Source organism: Cygnus atratus, chromosome 4 (assembly GCF_013377495.2).
Source record: "Cygnus atratus isolate AKBS03 ecotype Queensland, Australia chromosome 4, CAtr_DNAZoo_HiC_assembly, whole genome shotgun sequence".
NCBI classification, from domain to species: Eukaryota; Metazoa; Chordata; class Aves; order Anseriformes; family Anatidae; genus Cygnus; species Cygnus atratus.
In genome coordinates this window covers 24017441-24039066 of record NC_066365.1, presented here as the reverse complement: position 1 = coordinate 24039066, position 21626 = coordinate 24017441, and the positions used below count along the sequence as shown (strand labels likewise).

General features: G+C 36.9%; 1 protein-coding gene across 4 annotated transcripts in view; it reads right to left on the bottom strand.

Annotated features, from left to right (window-relative positions):
* The window catches only part of ASB5 (ankyrin repeat and SOCS box containing 5), a 35646-nt gene that overhangs the window by 3460 nt on the left and 10560 nt on the right, over window positions 1-21626 (bottom strand). For 3 of the 4 annotated variants that reach the window (XM_035557914.2, XM_035557913.2, XM_035557912.2), the window contains 2 exons: window positions 2505-2584; window positions 1254-1361 (listed from right to left, as the gene is read on the bottom strand). In XM_035557914.2, coding sequence (XP_035413807.1) covers window positions 1254-1361; window positions 2505-2584 — 188 coding nt within the window. Of the gene's footprint in view, window positions 1-1253; window positions 1362-2504; window positions 2585-5573; window positions 5642-21626 lie in introns of all 4 variants that reach the window. The other variant, XM_035557915.2, reaches the window with a different exon arrangement.

Sequence of the window (21626 nt, the reverse complement as noted above, 5' to 3'; positions counted from 1 at the left end):
TCATTGATACAAAAAATCCACACCTTGTGTCGTAATGGGGACCTTCTCTGTAGCTCTGTCAGACTGCAAGCTCCATATGGGAATTATTTGCCGTTTTCTTCTATGTTTTTAATCTCTGTGTTGGAGTGATATTTCATGGGACAAGACAAGGCTAATAGTGCTTGCTGTTCTGACACCAATGTAGCCACTCCCCAGTTTAACTGAATATTCTCAGTATGAGAGAATGATGAGAGAGAGTAGGCAAAATTGTGAGGGCTGATGATACTAAAGCACAGGTATTTGGAGAGAGGAGTCTTGCCTATCCTCTTCCATGCACCCCCAAACACACGCCAACAATTAAAAGTACTACAAAAAATTAAGATAGGAAAATAAAATTTGTTCTTATACTTTTGTCTATAGTATCTATAGTTTTGTATCTATAGAATCCTTGTGTTAGCTGAAGTGGACAGGAATTAGTTTTTGGAACACAACTATGTTTTTTTTTTCTATTACTTAGACATATTCTAGATGTTTCTCAAAATTTAATTGTTAGGACAATAAATATTTCAATTACAAAAATCAGAGATTTGGGAAACTATAACTGATGGGGAATCTGATGTCAGCACAGATTGTAGTGAAAATTGTCTGTGAATTCTTATTTTTGATTTGGGATAAGGGGGTCTGTATCAGGAGTACCAAAAAGAGCCAATGTTCTTTTGTACTCAGACCAAAGAATTTTAAGAGCACACAAGCACAATGTGACAAAACTTTTCCAAAGATATTAAAAGAAAAATCTCTAAGAAGCCACTCAGTGAAAGAGGAAACCAGCAAGGAGAGACGCATTCAGAAGTTTAAAAGATAAATGATGTAATGAAATTCAGAGGAGAAATAAGGCTGGTGACACACTGCTAGCAGATTCTCTCCAATTCATTACTCTGTCTTTGTGCCATCCCAACTCCCATCTATTTTTCCTGTTGCTGTTCTTTTGTTTGAGATCTACTCTTAATGTATACACGTATGTAGTCTTTTCTTTTTTTTTTTTTTTTTCTTTTTCTTTTAACCTTACATCTCTCTAATGATGCTTCTTTGACCCATCACTTTCCTTTGCTGGCTTTCAGATAGCAACTTATCAACTTATTGTAATTACATGAAATCAATGCAATTAATAGGGAGAGTACAGAGAAATATCAATATAGCAAAAAAAAATCAAGGAATATATCCTTCTCAGTTAAACCAAAGTTAGCATTGGACTTCATATACAAAAACACCCTTACATTTGCTCCTGCTTCAAGAAGGATTCTTGCACATCCTACATGATCTCCCAGGCAGGCTTCATGAAGTGGAGTTACTTGGTCAATAGTTAGTGTGTCTACATTGTAACCCTAAACAAGATATGAATGACATATGAAGATCACACAGAAGCTGTTAAAGAGTCATTTGCTCACACTACTATTCAAAGGAATAATTCATAACACTCTAAATAGGCTTAAAACTCTACTTGCAGTAATTAAATCTTCAGTGAGCATATAAAGAATCTTTCAATCAACGTAGATAACAATAACAATAAGTTGTCAGCTTTTTTTTTCTTTAAATCAGTTATATTAGAACCAGGAATAGGGGTTATGAAGAAGATGGAGCCTGACTCTCGAGATGCACAGCAACAGGACAAAAGTCAAGAGACACAAGTTAGAATGTGGTGAAATCCAATTACTTATGTGGGAAAAAAAGAAAAAAATCTCACTGTGGAGATGGTGAAACCCTGCAACAGGGCTCCAGAGAGGTTGGGGCATCTCCACCATTGGTGATCTTTAAAACCCAATAAGGCCCTGAGTCTAAACTGCCCCATAATTTTAAGATTCTCTGACTTACAGTCCAAAATATAGAGAAATCTAATAAATTTTAGCAAGGAGAACACTTCTTCGGTTGATAAAACACCAAGCTCTTGAAATTTGCTACAGTAATTACTGTTCAATTCTTAAAAGCTAATAACTGCATTCATCAAATGTATTATTTAGTATAATTTATCAGTATTGTAGCAACTGATATGACAATACTGTAATATTAACATGTAATGGTATACAGTCCTCTCCCTTTGCTCAAAATCCTTTTTTTAATCACAACTGTGCAACAAACATAATCTTTCAGTGATACCTCCCTCTCAACAAGCATCTTCCTGGCTAGCTCTATTTCCTGAGGACTTAAAGCAGTGGAGCAGATGACCCTTGTCGGCCCCTTCCAACTCAGATAATTCTATGATACATTGATTTACACCACACAGGAGGGAAAGACTGATAGAAATTTAGTTACAGCTTTGGTAAAGATTATTTTTTTGAGGTTTTAAAACATACAGAGGAAATATTTTAAATATTATATCTTATTGTATCAAGAATTTGTAAATGTGTATTGCTCTGAAAAGTTCGGGTGTATGAAAGCAAAGCAAAACATACTAAATCTGCATTAATTATCTATGCTGAGAAATTAAGTAACATTAAAAAGGAAAGCAATTTTAAGAACACAGCCTTCACCTGTGACAATAAAGTCTTTAGAGAAAGAAGACGTCCTTGACTGGCTGCCTCATGCAGAGGTGAGCGATCTGCCCAAGAACCTATATAATAACAACATTTATTGAGTAAACCATAGGAATTAGGAGGCTTTTGGAATGCACAGAGCAAAGCAGAAAATATAATGCACAGAATGAAGTCAACTGTCCTGTGGAAATAACTGTTCCCCTTTAGAGACTGTATTTAAAATGATCAGTTTATAAACAGTAAAAACTATATTATTAACTGCTTTATATTATATTGTTAACTGTAAACATCTATAATAAATGATTATGTAGTACAGAGGAGAACAAAACATTGCTATATTGATTTCACTGCTGTGATGTAATAGATGCAGTGATTGCCATATTTCCAACTTCTACTTTTTCGTTATTTTTAAAAATAATATAATTTATTTTAGCAGCTATCCTATAGAAGTTTACAGGCTTCAACAAATGGGTATTTAAACCTAAAACAAACATAAACCTGCCTGAAAAAGTGCAGGAAGAAGAAGTATTAGAAATACAATTTGGAAATCCCTCTGCATGATGAGGTTAATCTGCTGCTACATAAATTCAAGAAGAGAAATACAGTGAGAATTCATACTGCAAAAGGTTGCTCTAGTAGGAAAAAGATATTAAGTTCTGAAAGGCTATTAGCACTAAGAATAGGTAGTTATGCTTAAAGTAAAGGTTTGCATTTATTTTCAAGACTTGTCCTGCAACCCTCTCCCACCCAATAAAAAAAAAAAACTCCACAACCCCTAACTCCAACCCAAGTCCCAGAGCCCCCATGTCGTTCCTGTTGAAGAGCCTGCCCTTTCCTCTAGAAGACTGGCTGCTGACAGCCCTTTCATAGCCAGATAGGGTTGCAAGCATAGCTGATCACATTTTATTGTATGAATTTTGCAAATGAAGTTTTGAAAGACTATGTAAGAAAGAGCCATCTTCAAAATACATTATGAATTACCGATATTTATTCCTGTTAGAAAAAGTCACTTGAACTCTAAGATGCTGATGTAATTACTGGTGAAACCTGCAGCTTTCTAAATCTTGCAGTTCTTCCTAACACTGGCAGATATTTTTTTCTCACCTAGCTGTCTGGAATGAATGTATGGGTTAGGACTAGGACTTTTTTGGCTTCCTTACCAAAGTTTATACAGTATTTTTAGTTCACCAGTCATAAAGTCTTTGTTGATTAGAAGCAGACAGCCACAAAAATGGCCAGCCATGTTTATCATCATTTAATTATCATGGCCACTTGAGGGTAATCCCCCAGGTGAGTGACTTTATGTCAACTACCTGCGCAGGCTGCAGTTCCAACTTTGGAACCATGCTATGGATTTGTTGCCAGCTATTACCATTATGTTGAAATCATCCAAAATGTACAGTTGATAAACAGAATGATTCTGACTTTGTTCTTTCTCTTCTTCCTGTACCATTTCTTTCTCTGTTCATGTTTTTCTCGTAAGAATTGAAATTGGAACTCTAATTGGAAATAACTGTATGAGGAGAACAAAAGGAACCCTAAATGAGCCATTTTGTAATATTACTGTTAGCAGCTACTATATTACAGATATATTTTAAATCAGGGTGAAAAGTTAATGTTACTTTTTTTTTTTTCTGGTGTAACTACTGCAAACTCACTAAAACTAAAAAAAATCCTTGCCAAGATTAAATGCAGTATTTTGCAACTCTTATTTCTAGTAGGAATTACTGAGCTAAAAGACATACACACACTGACTGGAATTTTAAGGAATATTACACAACAACTGAGCTCAGAAATCTTACTGACCTGATTTTTACAAAATACCAGTATTTCCTCTCTGCCATCCCAATAAGCTCAAATACAGTTACCCTACTGTAGTAGCTTGAATGTGTGTAATCACTATGAGAATTTTGACCAATGTTTTCCTCCTTCTATAGCAGTATCTGAACCAGCACTCATGTTGTTCTAATTCAAATGAAGCTAAATTCATTAAATTCTCCTTCTGGCAGCTGCAAAAAATCCTCAAAAATAGTTAAAAACTGCATTTAGAGGCTGCCTTTGAAATGTTGTCCCCTTTTCTCCTTAGATAAGAACTTCTCTCTCTTGATGGTTTGCCCTACTCCTAAATTAACAGGAAGAAAAAGACAACTGTTATATAGAAAAAAAAATCTAATAATATTGTAAAGTCTATAAAGTCTTTATCCCTATTAAATGTACTCATACTTTGGACATTTTTGTGGCTTTGTGTAATTCTAAACTGAACGAAGATGCAGAATCTGAAAACACCATTATTCCTGAACACCATTATATCTGAAAACACCTTTCATTCCTCAGAAGAACAACTGTTAATATTACAGTGTCAGTGAAATTTGAAAAGCAAATGATGCCAGATCGCATTCTGAGCTCTGTTTTGCATCTAGGCCCACCTTATATCCCCACCTTACAGTAGGCATCCAGCAGCTCACTGTTTCTGCTAAATCCATTAAAACCTACGTTTGTACCACCTCTATTAGAAAGAAAATCTATAAGCAAAATACTGCAGGAAAAAAATTGTGCAAACCAGGTTTGGAAAAAATCTTTCACATTCCAACTAATTTATTGGTAAACATAATAATCATTAAATATCACAGGGACAAGAATATGTTAAAAATAAATACTCAGCATAAATAAACATCAAAGTTGTCTTAAAACAAATTCTTTATCTAACTTGCTGCCTTCTGCTAATCTACAAGCTTGCTATGGCTCTTACTTAGAAAGCATTAAGAAGAATATAAATAAGGAAAAATTTTAATTCAGCGTTGTCTGTAACAGCAGTATTAGCAAACACAGTCTGTTCCAAAACTGCTAATGTATTAAGTCCCCACTGATGTAGTCCCTGACAGATGCTGAATACAAAGCATCTTGAACTATATTTAGAAGCCACACTAGTTCCAAGCTTGCTGGCATAGAGTTTACCAGGAAGGGCAGCCTGCACTGCTTTGTAAACACTAAAATAAGAAAGAATAAATATATTCAGTGTATGAACAGTCATAGTTAAAAACAAAATTACAAAGTATCATACAGTACCTAAATCTCCGTCTCCCCATGGCACTTCCAACCAATTGCAATTATAAATCCTACTCATTTCTTTCAATCTGAAAAATAAATAAATAAATGAACCTGCTCTTGCTAGTTGGGCCTGTTCTCAATACTCTCCAGCTATGTTTGGAAGGAGATCAGCAGCTCACTGTAACATGAAATTTCACCCTGCAGTAAACACAGCTCCGAAGATATGAGCATGTGCAGTTGCCAGTTTCTTTTCTTATGCTAAAGGACAGTGGCCTTTTTTTTTTCCCCCATGTTTCTTTTTTTAATGTAACAAAAGTGCCAGCATCTGTGAATTTGCCTTCCAAGACAGCTTAACTTGAATTTCAACCCAAGAGAATCTCCTAGTGAGATCAAGAGAACCTTGAGCTGAGTAAGATTTGCAAAATGAACTCCTTTTTTAACCTCATGCAATTAGTTGGTATCCTCAAACATCATTATTAGTGCATAGATTTCTAAGGGAAGCACTGCCAAATGTTTATAAGTCGTTTTCCTATTTTCTTAGAAAAGAAAGAAGCAAAGATATTCTGAACATGTTGCAAATGCTGCTTGATTTGCTCAGTGGAATGGGTTTGTATTTTAGCAGTTCACTATTCCCTATTATGTTCTTAACAATTCTTGGGCTATTAAACTGTTTTTAATAACTAATCTAAGCAGTGAAAGTATCAGTCCACCCCTAAGAATGGGGATTTGCAGTTCTGATTTTGATCCATTTCTGTCATTAACGTTATTTTCTTCCTATTTTCATATAACCTGCACTCCTCCACATTTACCTACAATTACCTGTAAGCCATTCCTGCACAAATGATCATAGCAGCAAAATACTAAGTAAAAATATTTTAGTAAAAGTCATTAGACACAGTCATTCCATCCACTCAAGTGGCGCTTAGGTATTTCATTTCAGTATTTTAAATCATCATTGCTTTAATTTGACTTTATGTGTTATAACAATATATAAATATGTATACACAAACATGTAAATATACACATACAAAAAAATGAAACCTTGGTTGACTGACACCAATATTCTTTCCAGTGCTTATCATCACATAGACTTTCAAAATGTGGCGATTTCATTCCAACTGCAAAAGCCAGCAATATCCTATTCCTAAAAACCACACAAAACAAAACTTCTTTCCTCACACAGTTCTGTTTGTCCACCTACATGACATGAATGCACATTATTCTTGCCATTCTGGTGCTATATTCACTGAATTAGTATTCAGATTATTTTATGTCTCCGTATCTAGTAGGATCTTGCAACCTGAACATAATATTTAATAATTGTATATTGCCAGTTTAATAGTATTCTCCCAATACCATAAAAATACTTCAAAGCCCTTATTTAATCCACCTTCATAGCATCATCCATTCACAGTATTTTATAACTATGGAACTATAACTATTTGGTTCCTATAACTAGGTTATATTTGGTTCCTATAACTAGGAACCAAAAGATGGAATTTTAAGGCTCAAATTGTAAAACTGATATAATAGTTTTTTTTTCTTTTTTTCTCCAGAGTACTTAAGTATTAGAGTGTACGTTGAAAGCATGGTTTAATTATAGTTATGAGAGCACCAAACTTCTGAAATTTCAGGCTTAGATAACAACCATGATCCACCAACAAACTTAGGTTAGATGACTGCTTTTAAAACATGCAGGGGCCACAACAAAGACAGGGACAGAGTTTTCTTTTAGGGATGGGGCATAAAGAAGTTAGCTCTTTTTTCTTGCGGATTCCTGCCCTTGACTACATGCCTTCCAACCTTTGCAACATACAAGAATATAGAGGGTGTATTTCTTCTTTATATAAACTTAAACCTAATGCATTCTCAGAACACCATCGATCTTGCAAAGCAAAGAAAGTAGGAGCTTTGTGGAAAAGTACAGCAGGTGAACGTGTTGTCAAATACTGTTATCGGGCATTAGAGGATCAAATCACTGTGGCCCAAGCAACATTGCTTCTAACAATTCCTAAATCCTGAGCACTTGCTGTTGCAATTTAACAGAAATGCGAGCCACTACACTGTATTAAAAGCCTCAAAAAAAAAAAAAAAAAGACAGACAGGTGCTAACAGAAGCAACACTATGCTACGTGAAGGCGATGATAGTGACGATGGCAGCAGCAGCAGCAGTTGTTGCTGCTGGCTCCGAGCCAGGCCTTGCACACCCAGGAAGAAACGTGTCAGGCCCCTTCTCCTGTCACATGAGAGCACAGCAACAACTCCCCTGCCCATTACTCACGCACAGTCTGTTTTTTCCGTCTTTTTGGAGGATCAACAACTGGATGGATATTTTTCTGGACCAAAGTAGCTTGCAAACTCTGTGTGCCATAGCTAGAGCACCAAGATCTAAAATCACATTAACCTCTAAATCAGTAGATACTTTTAGACCCACATCGGATTTGACTTAAGCATGTGGAGCAGCTGGTGACATTGTAAGGCTAGTATTGTTTCCTTGGACTGTTATTAAAACAAGTTCTTCAACGGACTGCCAACTAGAAGCTGACAGAAGAGGAATACTGGCAATCTGAGCTGACTTGGGGCTTTGGAGCATTTCTGCCTGAAGTAATTTTGTTCATCAAAACCAGTCTCGGCCTTAAGCCAGACTGCCAGCAATTTTCCCCAAGCTGTGCTCAGAAGTCTCTGTATTTTCCCAGTTTGCCAGACTGCATGCAGCATGTGGTGTAATTCCTAGCCATAGAGGCAGTAGCTCACTGGCCAGCAAAGCTGGGGCCAGTGTGTGCTGATTTTTGCCGCATCCAGGAGATTTTGCTCAAATAGCCTGGTTACGGACCCTCGTGCCAGTACGCTAAAAACCTTTTCATAACCTGGCTCTATTTTTTTTCCCTTCTACTAAATCTTAACGTTGACATATGCCTCCTGCCACCCCATCACTTTTAGCCTATTTTCCAATCTGCATATTTCGTGCATTGCTGTATGACTTCCTCTTCCTTTGTTCTGCTAGGGTGCCTGGAGAACAAAATCAGGATTCAGTAACTCTCACAGACGGGAACAGAGAGGGAACAAAAGTGGCTCCTTCAGATTTAGTATTAGATATACTTGTTATTCAAGTGAACTGCAACAAACAGAAGCATCAATTGCAACAGCAGTCTCCTGGTACTTCAGGCATCAGTCAGTAAGTACATACACCCTGCTGGTTGGTCACAAGGAGGCTGTAAGTAGCTGAACCATGTTAAGATAAAATCTTCAGAAAAATTTACTTTCCATATTTTGCTGTGATTTTGAACTTGCCAAAACTTGGCTAACTGGGGCTAATATGTTTTAAGATTAGCAAAGGAACCCTAACCCTCAAGGAGCAGCTAACGCTAACACTGGTTGACAAAACATTTGTAAAATTTTAGTCTGATGAACAAAGTTGTTTTTTGGGGGAACTGCTGACTTAACTAGCTGAAATGTTCATAAATAACAGTTACTATCAGGAAATCTTAGCCCAAATGGTGAACAGTACCATTGCATTCAAACAGCTACTTGGGAAGCTATAGTAATTGTTACTTTAATTCTTGAATATTGCTTAATTCTAGAACTGTCAGTATTGGACTTTAGCAAAGGTATTTCTGTAACATATAGCTATGTTTTACATGGTAAATTCATAATTATGCACAACATTATCGAATCTCTCTTTCCTGTCTCCTGTCCCTTTAATACTCTTATTTTCCTTGAGTATTTTAACATCTCCACTTTTGAAACACTTAAATTTGATATATGATCAACAATACCATTTTTTTGTCTTTTTTTTTCCCCCCTCACACAGCCTTAGGATGTGGTCAATATTAATTATGACTATGATAACCGTTAAAAAAAAAAAGTCCTGTTAGACTCTCATGATTACTCAAAGCTCCCTTTTACACATTTGTTTTATGAAAAAAAAAAAGAAGAAGAAAAAAAAAGGAAAATGTGGCTCAGACAATAGCAGTCCTAAGCACTTCTTTTATAATACAGTTTGTTCTTCATTGCTCAAACTGCCTGTGTACAGTAACTTTATTATCTCATAAGTACTTTTTGTTGCAAACCCTTAGAATTATAACTTTGTCCTTAGTATCTCAGTTCAGGACACAATAATTCTGTCACTTGTAGTTCTTCCATTGCCTCCTGCTTCTGTTACCTATAAACTGCTCTTTATATATAAAGTTACTCCTCCCCCTCCTTTCATTCTCTAATTTGCTGTTGTAAACAATTAGCCTTCAGTATCCAGTTACCTTGTGTCCGGACAGCAAAAGTCAGGGTAAGTCAAGCCTTAAACACTGCCATAAAACAAATAAGACAGATAAACAATAAAGGGTATTTTAGATCACCTGATAAGAGTACAGAAAAAATAAAAATAAAATATCCTCAACACCCTTGAGTTAACCCATGCAAGAAAACAGAGTGCCTTTAACATAAACATACATTTATATTACAGCTGAAACAAACAACAACAGTTTGGACCTAGAACATGGTAAATTGGGTCAGGTTAGTGTATTTCAGTACACAGTTTCTGAAATGGCTGCTGTACTAACCTTGGCTGGTCAGAATACCCCAGCTAGCTTTTCGTTTCGCAGGACACTCCCCTATGCTTTCTAGGCGTCTTTTGGGGAGATTGTGGCTCCTCTGAACAGCAGTGCTTGTTGTCATTGTTTGTTTCTGGAGGGAAGTCTGGCTGTCATTGCTGCAGGTATTCCGGTCTGACGAACATCCACAAATGGATTTCTACTACCTTTTTTCCTCCTTTCGTTTTCTTCACAAAGGCTCTTGTACTTACTGTAGAATAGCTACAACACTGAAATCCATTCAGTAACATTTACTAGCTTGGACTAGTGGGTACGTAGCGGGGGAAGGGAAGGATTGCTCTAGCATTTTCTATTTTTAAAGCAGAGAAAGAATCAGCTTAGCTACAGGCATGAGTCTTAACTGTTTACACAATTTAAAAGGAAAGAATGTGTTAATTTTTCAATAACTACATCAAAAAAGAAACATATTGTTAAAGCATAAGTATTCAGTGCTTTGTTTCTTGAATAACAAGCAATCTAAAACAGGAAAAATAAATCTGTTTTTATCATACTGTCAAATCTTATAGTAAGAGATAGAAACAGTAATTATTACTGCAGCAGGCCTTACTCCTACGTAATTTGCAGTTAAGAGAGAGACTTTGGAATTCAGAAGAAGCTATGAAATTATAAAACACTTCTGGTTTGTTTATTTGTTTGTTTTTCTCAAGCAGGGGAGAAGGTATTCTACAGATGTCAACCAGAAACTATGTCTTTAATTTAAAAAAAAATGGTTTCACTACAAAAAAGACTTCACTGGTTAACCTGAATGGGTCTGATCCCATTATGAAAGTAAGGTTGCAGTCTTGTCATGAGAAGCAAAAGCTGCTATTTCTTAAAAAATAATGAAAACAAGGACAACCAACTACTAGTAGCATTTTTTTTTTTTTGGTTATTATGTATCATACTGATACTGCACAACAGAAATCTGCGAGGAGAAGCAATCCACAATAAAATTCCAGCATGCTATTTCTTTATGATAATAACAAAGATTAAATGATTTCTAAGTGATTTGTTTCTAATAGCAACAAGTTGTGCTGCCTTTACTTCTGCCTCCCCACCCCCTAACACTTCCTTCACTAACCTTTTCTACTAATACAAAAACTAGCCATCTGTAAACTTTATAGAAGGAAATTAACATTACTGGGTTTTGCTGGTACTGTTCTTTTCAGGTACTTGACAAAAATGAATTCCTAAGATACTGGAATAATACAAATGTATTTCATGAGATTTTCTAAATCCCTCTTGTTTTTCTTTAAGAGAAAATCAGAAGCAAGTTTATAGTTGGGTGGGGTGAGGGGATGAAGAAAGAGCAGTCACAATTTTTTACCTTGAAATTACAGAACATGATTACTGTCTTACTGGAACAGTATTACGCTGTTTACAGAACAGAAGTAGGTGGGCTGCTTCTGTTATCACAATAGAGAACAAAACTGTGCTCTCCCAGAGGTTATGCTCCTTTCAGAAAGTTATTTTCCTCAGATTTTATCTAGCTGCATCAGCCAGAATGTCTCACCAACTGAGATAAGCACCTCTATACATCCAGCAATCAGACTCTGCAAGTAAAAGCTGGCATAGAACTTTTGCAAAAGGGCATGGACATTATATATAACCTTAATACTAGAATTAGTTGTCAACTCATCGTATCTTCCTCAAGAAAATAAATATGGGAAAATACAGCACATCAACCAGAAGCCTTACTAAGAACATGTATACACGTGTCTGTGTCATGAAGATATCAGCACTATTTTCCAGGTGAGAAATAACTGATGACAATTTCTGTACTTGGCATGGCTCAGCGGCTCATCTCAGTTTTACGTTTCCTTTGCATTTGGAATGGAATCCCAGCACTTTCAGGAGAAGGTGGTGAGGATTAGGATCAAGCAAAGCATCTGGCACTGCAGGGCAGGGATTGACAGTGGGATGGGAAGACAAGACCTACATGTTTTTGTAGGAGTTTCGTGGATGAAGTTGTCAGCTGACAATGAAGCTGGATCCTTCGAGTGGAGTGCCACAAACAACATGGACGCAGGTCATACTGCTTGCTTCCCACAGATATTCCAACCCCCACGTTATTATTCTCACCATCCACACAGGTGTGACCACGCAGTAGCGAGAAAAACAGCACATACACAGAAAGCTTTCATGGCTTCAGAGAAGACTCCCTGGAGAGTCAGCAGCACCTGCTCATTCTCCTCCACAAAACTGCATAAGAAGCAATAAGCTATCAATGAAGGTAGACTACCCCAAAAATCTGCCAGCTTCAAAAGTATCTCTATTCCATAGACACTTGCCATTCCAACATAGTTTAAACACTTTGAAGGACATCGAAGCACAATAAAAATATATGCTGTTTCTTCATGCTTTAAAGTGGGCAAAGCTCTTCATATTCTGGGCAAAAGCCATATCAAAACCGTAAGTAAATAAACTGTTTTTTTTCCTTTGAAGTGAAAGCTAGACCAACATCAGAAATCAACTAGAAATGTACTAAAAATATAACTGTGATGTTGATATGAAGAAAAGATGGACATATACTTAAAACTGTGTGGTAAGACTGAAGAACCAGGTATTTCATTTCCACCCCTGACATGGAATTGCTATGTGATCTTGCTCAAGTCAGCCATCCATGCACTGTGTGCATCAACTTCAAAATAAACATCAGTTCTCTCTCAACCTCATTAAGTAATAAAACCACTACTACTACTTGAAATTACTCAGGTTTGGTACTCAGATTATGTTCTTCAGATTTTTTTATTTTTTTTTTTTGCTATTGAAGACAAACATTTCCAAAATCCGTTACAAAACCTGTAACAGAAATCTAAGTAGAAACCCATGTACGGAGAAAATATCATAGACCACTATTTTGCTGCCCTGGTACACAAGTAATTATGGACAGTATTCATATTATGTATATGTCCATTCGTATATTCATGTACCCATGGGAGCAATGCAGATAACCATCCAAAAAACTGCAAGAGGAAGGGGCAGACACTACAGTTTCAAAATACGGAAACTGGGGGATTTTACTGATGAGTTTGGAATTCTGACTTAATTTAACTGACAGGCTTTGAATAAACCACTACGTTGCAGTTGACTTATAATTAGTGCTTTTATATCCCAATAGGCGAACTGTTAGAAGAAACTTCAAAGCTATTTTCTTCACAATGTTTTTATCCAGATTTTTATTTTAAAATAAAATTCAGTACAGTTTCAAACATTTCTATGCCAGCAAATAGCTCTGAGTTTACTCCACAGGGGCGAATTCCATGGGGAATTCACTCTATTTTCAAGGCTATTTGTAAGGCCACGCAGAGGCCACTATGATAACATGCTAAAAGATGCTTAAATAAAAGCAACAACCAAAAAAAAAAAAAAAAAGAATCCTTCCAACACACGATGAAGCCCAATGCAGTATAGTCTGAACTCCAATAACATCAATTTATCTTAAGAAGGATTGGACAAAATTGCACTATTTTCAGATGTCACAGATTGGTGTTTTTTTGTATGCCACCCTCCTCAAGTAAGCCAACTAATGTGCCATTTAGCTTCCCAAACTGTTTTGTACTTTTAGAATTGGTCACTCCACCTTTTTGGGCAGTATTATCAGTCAGTGACTGCATGGAGCCTGCCACGTTATATCCTGGAACAGGACTAGAAACTGGCAGCAGCAGGACAGGAAAGGACTGGAACCCCCTTAATAACAACAACAAAAAAAAGATGATTGCATGTACTTGTGTATTTCATGGCCAATTCAATGATATAATTAGCAGTCAAGCAGAAGCTTAGGCATTACACAGGTGTCACCAACCAGTCCTCTGTCCTCCACATCTTGACAATGCCAGCAGATAAGCAGATAATATTTAAACGGTCGCTATTTATTTAAGCACAAAATGCTATTTTTCTATGCCACTATAAAGAAAACCAACAATCCTACTACAGACTCCATTTTACAGTATTATAACTCTCTGTTAGTTGGAAATCCAAAACAAACCCGGGCTTCGGATATTGACAGAGAGCATAAAGAGCCAAGGCATGAGACCAGTAGTCCACATGGGAATGGTACAGCGCACCCCAGAGTGAATCTTCAGGCAACTACCGTGAGAGCCATAAAGAGAGAGATGAGGTCTATTGACAGAAAGACTAGACATAGCGAAAAGTAACATCCTCTAGTGCAACAGATGGAGCATGCCATAATGGATTTATGACCAGCCAGGCAGCGTTGCTGCAGTCACGAACAGAGCTCAGTACTTAGGCATGTAATGCATTCCCCCAAAGCCATCATCATCCAACCCTGGCAGAAGTTCACTCGCTGCTTGCTTGCATTGCAAATGTTTGAGAACATCTCCTACAAGAGAAGAGTGTGAATAGCAGAACTCTGGCCATAACAAGTCTATGGGTGCGGGAAGGAACATCACCTTCAGGGAGCTATGCTATTTTGGTATCCCCATGGTGCCTATGCCTTGCCGCTGCTGTAAAAAAAGACCAAATACAGGTGGTGCATTTGAGCTTGCCCTAACCCAGTTCAGGAGCTTCCTCATGGCTTTGTTTTTTGAATAGTTGCCTGTAAGGCCTTGCAGGTAGATTCTTCTATCATTTGCTCCAGGATTATATTTTCATCTTACTGCTGTGCACCTTTAAAACCTGTGCCTGTTTTAAGCTACGTCGGAGTTCAAACAGTTTCGTTTGTACTTGTTTGTGGTTTGAAAGCTTATTACTTCATCTCACCCAGAAAAATAAATCAATTGATGAAGGGAATTTCCATGTGAACTCAGAGTACACAAATCAAGCATGCCAATAGGATCTGTGATGGTGACAAGTTAAAGTTCACCTTCAGAAAAGACACATGTCAAGGAAGCACACATGAATGATACTGATTGTAATATACAGCCTTCGGTGATGGTCTTCCCAAGGAGGTCCTAATGTACAAATACAAACAGGAATAAAATAAAACACATCCTACATGATAGGATAGCTCACTTCCCTTCAGGGAAGCAAGCATGCAAACAGGCCCCAGCAGATACATTCACTGGAATCTTCTGTAGCCTCAGAGATTTTCTTTAAGGTGGGGAAAGAGCCAATGCTTGCCAACAGTTGTGCTTGGTTTTTGCTGCTACAGACAGCTCAGAGCTCTGGTTGCATGAATTTCCATGCCACTCTAGTTGCATCACATAGCCTTCACCAAAATGCCTTTAAGGTGTCAAAATTATGTTCTTCAGGGGAGAACGGTTCTGGTATCTTGTAGATGTTGGTGTGATTTAGCTCCACTCTAAGCAAGTGTCTAGAATCTTGAGATTTATTCTTAAGTATGACTCTTCCTTGGCCGTTATTTGTCATACTAAGCAAAGTTATTCCACATGTAAAAGGGGATGACAAGCTCCATCAAAAAAACTCCCTTCTGAACTTTTCAAAAAGAACATTCTCACTATCTTAAGCATTCTTACACCATTAGCTTACGTGCTGCATATGAAAAACAAATGCTAAATGTGGCGCCTTACACTGAGTGCTATGGTGAATAGGTATGCCATACAATATTCCTATCATTACTAAATGAATCTCTATTGTATCCAGGAAGCTATTAGAGGTCTTATACAGCTTTTATTAATAGAACTGTGATCTCTGTGGAATGCAAGTTGAGAAAATGCCTCGTGCCTATCTTCCCTACCTAACAACTGTTGCTGAGTGACATTATCAATTGCAACTTGTTAGAGTAGAATAATAGGAAAAATCTTCTCTAATCATTTGCTACAGGTCAAAAATCAAGCTTTCCAAATAGTGGATCTCTAACAGTGTAACATAGCATTATTTCCAATTTCCAAGTTGTATTTAGTGACCTGGTTTCTTGGGTCTGCCCAAGCAGTGCTCAGCGTACAGGAAAAAGCAGGGTACAGCAGACTTAATACTATTTACCAGTCTCATAATCCTGAAAGGAGATGGGGACCCCAGTCTTAAATGGCATAATCCTAGCCATTGGCTTAATTTTGGATAACTAGGAATAACTAATGTACTGGTCATTTCTACCATGCATAGCCATGGCAGATAAAGCAGAGAAGGGTAGCTTAGAACTTGCCATGTTCATTCAAGAGTATCAGGAGTAGACTTTTATTTTTTTAACCTATAAGAAACAAGAGCATATTCACCTCTACAGTTCTACAAAAATAGTATAATTAGCTTTGAGAAACTGTACTCAAACACTACAAATTCTGCTTTCAAGTAACTCTCAAATACAACTTTAAAATAGTATAGTTATGCATAAAGTGATAGTCTATGAAGATTTTTGCTGAGTTGACATAATTAAAATTAGGATATTAAAGAATAAACATTTCATGTTGTCAGAAGTACTTAACTTCTGTACAGACCCCACATACCTGTGTAAGTACGATTAGTTGTTTGTTGCTTACATTAACTTCTGCCAAGTTATTATTTTAAAAGAAAGTTCCTCCGAACACTTTATGCTTGCAGCTAAAAGCACTTTGACAGCTACTGAGTATCAGTTTTAATTTTGATAAAATTAATTTCAGCCTAGAGAAGAGAAGGCTCTGGGGAGACCTTAGTGCGGCCTTTCAGTACCTAAAGGGGGCCTACAGGAAAGCTGGGGAGGGACTCTTTGTCAGGGAGTGGAGTGATGGGACAAGGGACAGTGGCTTTAAACTAAAAGAGGGTAAGTTTTGTTTAGATATTTGGAAGAAATTCTTTACTCAGACGGTAGTGAGGCACTGGCACAGGGTGCCCCGAGAAGCTGTGGATGTCCTATCCCTGGAAGTGTTCAAGGCCAGGCTGGATGGGACTTTGGACAACCTGATCTAGTGGGAGGTGTCCCTGCCCATGGCAGGGGGTTGGAACTGGATGGGCTTTAAGGTCCCTTCCAACCCAAACCATTCGGTGATTCTATGAAAACAGAATATTTTGCCTTACACAGGTTTATGAATGGGAATTATAACTCCATCTTCTATTATATTATCTATATTAATCATGTTATGGATTCTTCCATATAAGCCAAACTTTCAGCAGTATTTCCCAGTAGAGTTTATGTCTTACGGTCCCCAAAACATCTAACAATTAGTTATGTCTGAAGATTTGATGCATGTACTTTGAAACCACAGCCTACTACCTCATCCTAAAGCAAAGGAACTATAAAAGTCAGCTCAATCTCTAATTCAGCACTTGTATATATAGAGTACTTTCATGGTAAGACCAGCTGGATGGTATAGTAGGAAGAGCCTAAAGGTTGCTTTGATCTTTGGGTTTCTGTCAAGCAACAGATGTACAAAAGCCTGAGTTATTAACTCTTCACAGATCTGGAAATACTGCAAGAGAATTAATCTTACTGTGCAAGTCACTGTCACTGCAGATAGCCTATTAAGGAGCTAATTATACCCCAAATTAATCTGTAAGTAAGTTCATTTCTGTAGGTCAGTTTATAGGGCACAGAACTTTAAAACTGAATAAACATACATGCGCTATGACATTTTCCATAAAATAAATAAATAAAATTATTTTTCTAGAATAATTAATAAATACACGTTCACTTTAACTCAAAAGCTAGGTAAACAGAAAAGCTAGATAGACAGAAAAGCTAGGTATCATAATCTATTTATAGCACAGCTATAAGTGCCTGATTGCAAAGCACTTAGCTCTAAATAACTAATCAGTCCCTTTCAATTCAATGGGGCAAGTATGTGTATATGAGTAAGTGTTTACAAGATCAGTGCCAAAGTAACTGATACAGTAAAATAATCCAGTAAATTGGACCTTTACAATAGAATGGATGCCTTTTTCATTTAAGTCTTTTATGCTAATAATACCACTGACTTCACCAGAGGCAAAAAAAAAATACATTTTGATAGTTTATTAAGACACAGTGTTTAATCCACTTTAAACAAATGTAAAGGACTGCATAGTTCTGTCCTGCATTTGGTGCTATTCAGTGTTTTAATACTGAAAATACTGATGATAGACTATTATGTTTATTTTTTCTAAGATCTGTGGATGACACTGAACTGCAGGTGCTGCAACTGCTCAGAGGGAAACAGTTAAAAATAGATTTGAGTAAAATGGAGAAATTGCGTGAAGTTACCTGAAGGCAAGTATAAAGTATTATACTTAAAGGGGAAGAAGCAAATGCATAATACAGTGACTCTGTTTTAACATGTGGTTTATAGTTGGCTACAATCCATAATACTATACTGTTGGGAAAAAAAAAGCATCACCACAGGAGGTATTACATAGGGTATCACATATACAGGCACGTGACATAAGTGTCCCACTTTTGTACAACCGATAGTTCCACTGGGTGCACCCATAAAGTGTCAGCTGGAGCACTCCAGTTTAACATGAGGAATTAGACATGAATAAAGATGTCTGTGAACTGCATATGCACTGGCACAAGTCCAAACAAGGCAACTACAGTAATTCCAGGTCTAGAAAACAAGACTTAAGAGAACAGACCAAGTGAAATCCTTTTTCCTTTGTTCTAGAAAAGACAAAAGATACAGAGGTGGGAACATGCATGCTAGTAGTCTTTAAATTTCATAGTTGAAGAAAAACTGATAAAAGCATTCATTATATAAGATTTACGTAGATCTCAGGTTAAGTGGGAAGCATTCTAGTGATGAGAATAGTAAAAATTGGCATCAGTTGCATAAGGACACTGCAGAAATCACTATTACTGAGCATTTGAGAAACAGGTTAAGCAAATATTTACCAGGCAACCCATGTATATTTGGTACTAGAGGGTCCAAATCACCTCTCAAGGTGCCTTTGAGATGTACAGAAGAAAAGTTTTACTCAGACTTCATCTTCATAAACAAACTGTGTAATTTATAATTAGTAGAGATTTTATACACACATTTCTGGTCTTATCTGATGCTGGACACTGATCTAGTTCTTATATTTCAATGCCACATAAACCATATAATAATTTAAAATTAATTATGGGCGTTGTCCCAATCCAGCTGTTCACATACATGTGAGATCTAAATGATAAATTTAACACAGTAGACTGCAGAGAAAACAAGAGAGAAGATATTTCTGAAATCTGAAGGAAGAAAACGTGATCTGTTTCACTTCTATCTAGCAACAAGACTGCAACAGGCAGATGATACAGGTAAAGCTGTCTCCTTGTGTTCAACAAAGAAAAAGTCACAAAACTAAGGCAGTCAGCCAAGAAACGTGTGGTTCCTAGGCCTCAAATCTTGTATTGACCCATACACCTTCAGTATGATAAAATGAGTTCCATAAAGTACTAGTGCTCAGTACCTAAAATGTCCTCAATTATTAAATCTCTGTAAAAAGCATGGCTTATTTTAACTCAAGAACTCAATTTGCTAAATATGGAATAATGCCTGTGGCTAGTAGCACATTTCCAAAGGCTCTTTTCTTCTTCAAAATTATAACACTCTATCCTAGCCAGCCTTTATAACAGCAAAAAGTAATTTTGTAATGTTGTAAGCAAACTGAAAATACGAGCATTAGCAGGATTTTAAGAGTAACATAATCAAGTTAAAACTAGAAAATGAAAACTAACATTTCCTCTAATGGGAGCTACTCCTAAGATACTATAAACTTCAATTAGGCAATGGTAGGCTATTTTTTTGTTTTGTGGGCAGGTTTCCTGCTGAGACTTCTCTGTTGCTTAATAAAAAACACATAACAGGATCGGTAATCAGGTAGATATTCAGTATTTAATTTTATTATTTAATGGTTCGAGCTGTGGCTTCACATAACTTATTGAACATCTTCCAGATATTAGTTTGAACAGGATATTTTGTTCACGGTATTTTATAAACTCTATTAAGGTATCTCCATACTGTACTTCACAAGCATAAACAAACCAAATGCCACAACATGGTGTGAGCTAAGACAGTATCATGCTCCCTTCTACAAACACAGAGCAAAGATGCAGACAGGGTAAGAGAAAATCATGATTTTGAAGAGTCTTACTAGCATCTCAGAGAGCAAGGACCAATCCTGTTAATCATGACAAATGGCTGAATTTGTAGATTATGAAACATTAGCTGAACATGTGCTTAGAACTGTTCCAAAACTAGACAAAAACGCTGCAGGTTGGACAGTGAAAAATACAGTTTACATACAAAATAGTTGCATTAACTGTTTTTTGTTTGTTTGTTTTTTAATAAACCAAACAGAAAAACAGAAACTCCACAGTATGTGTGAGCCTTTAAGATCAGTATAAATGTCTGCTACCTGAGCAAAACAGCAACCTGCAAGAGTGACAGATTTTCATCTTTTGTATGGGCTGACTACTAGAAGGTTGAACATACATTTATTTGGCTATAATAGCTCAGACATCTGATGACTGACCTGGATTCAAAAGATGACATAGGGAAGACTTTTCATCTTGATGCATTTTATTCCTTTCCCTCTATTTTCCCCCCAGTCTTTTCCTTCCTTACTCAGATTTTGTGTCTGTCTTCACAGACTGATCCGCCTTAGAGCTAGAAGGAAGTTTTCTGACAAAAAGTTCTTCTCGATTTCAAGCAAGGGTTACCTACCATGTACTCTGTGAGTATTTTTGCCAGTGGGACAGATGGTCAGTCCTTTCCATCCCACTCTAGTGAACACATGTACATACATACACCCACACATATATCTATACATATATTCACACACAAGCACACATGCATTAATAGTTCAAATGATCTGATTAATATACTCAGATGTGAAAACCCTGGGTTTCAGAACTTTCTCTAAATCACACAAAGACATGATATAAATACACCTCAAGTAAATGTTCTGCAAAGCAAGCTAGTTTCTTCTTTGTCCCAGTACTGAAGAAGGAAAAGATCTTCAGGTTTGTAGCTGTTTTTTGGCATATTTTTAGTTTTCCCCTTCACATTTAACTCACATTATTTCTAAGGTAACTCATGTTACCTAGAGATGAATGTGATAAAAGGCAAGACAAGTCTTCCTGTTTCATTGCCGAACTCAAACTTTCAGTCATCTTGGAACACAAGGAACAATCAAAGACAAATGAGGCAGCAGGGATCCCATGCTGAACAAAAGCACAGCTCAGTCAATTAAGAAAATAGATTTCTGTCTTCTGTGACCCAGAAAAAGTATTGTATGAAAATGGTACTGGCTCACCAGAGGTGAGCTTGTGGGAACAGTAATGCCCAGTTCTGCCAAAGTTCTGCTTGAACAAACAGAAAAAGGAATTTTCACAAGAGCTTTCAACCCACTAAAATGTGATGGGTTTTCACACAGATGCCAAAAGCTCACTCTGACAAACATTGTTTCCTGATACATTCCAAGATGCTCATTCAAGATGCAGAAGGACTGTATCTTCCCCATCCCTCCAAGCGTTCAAGGCCAGGTTGGATAGGGCTTTGAGAAACCTGGTCTAGTGGGAGGTGTCCAGGCAGAGAGGGGTAGAATTAGGTGATCTCTAAGGTCCCTTCCAACCCAAACCATTCTATGATTCTATGATTCTATGATTCAAATAAATTATAGGATAACTTTAACCTAATCA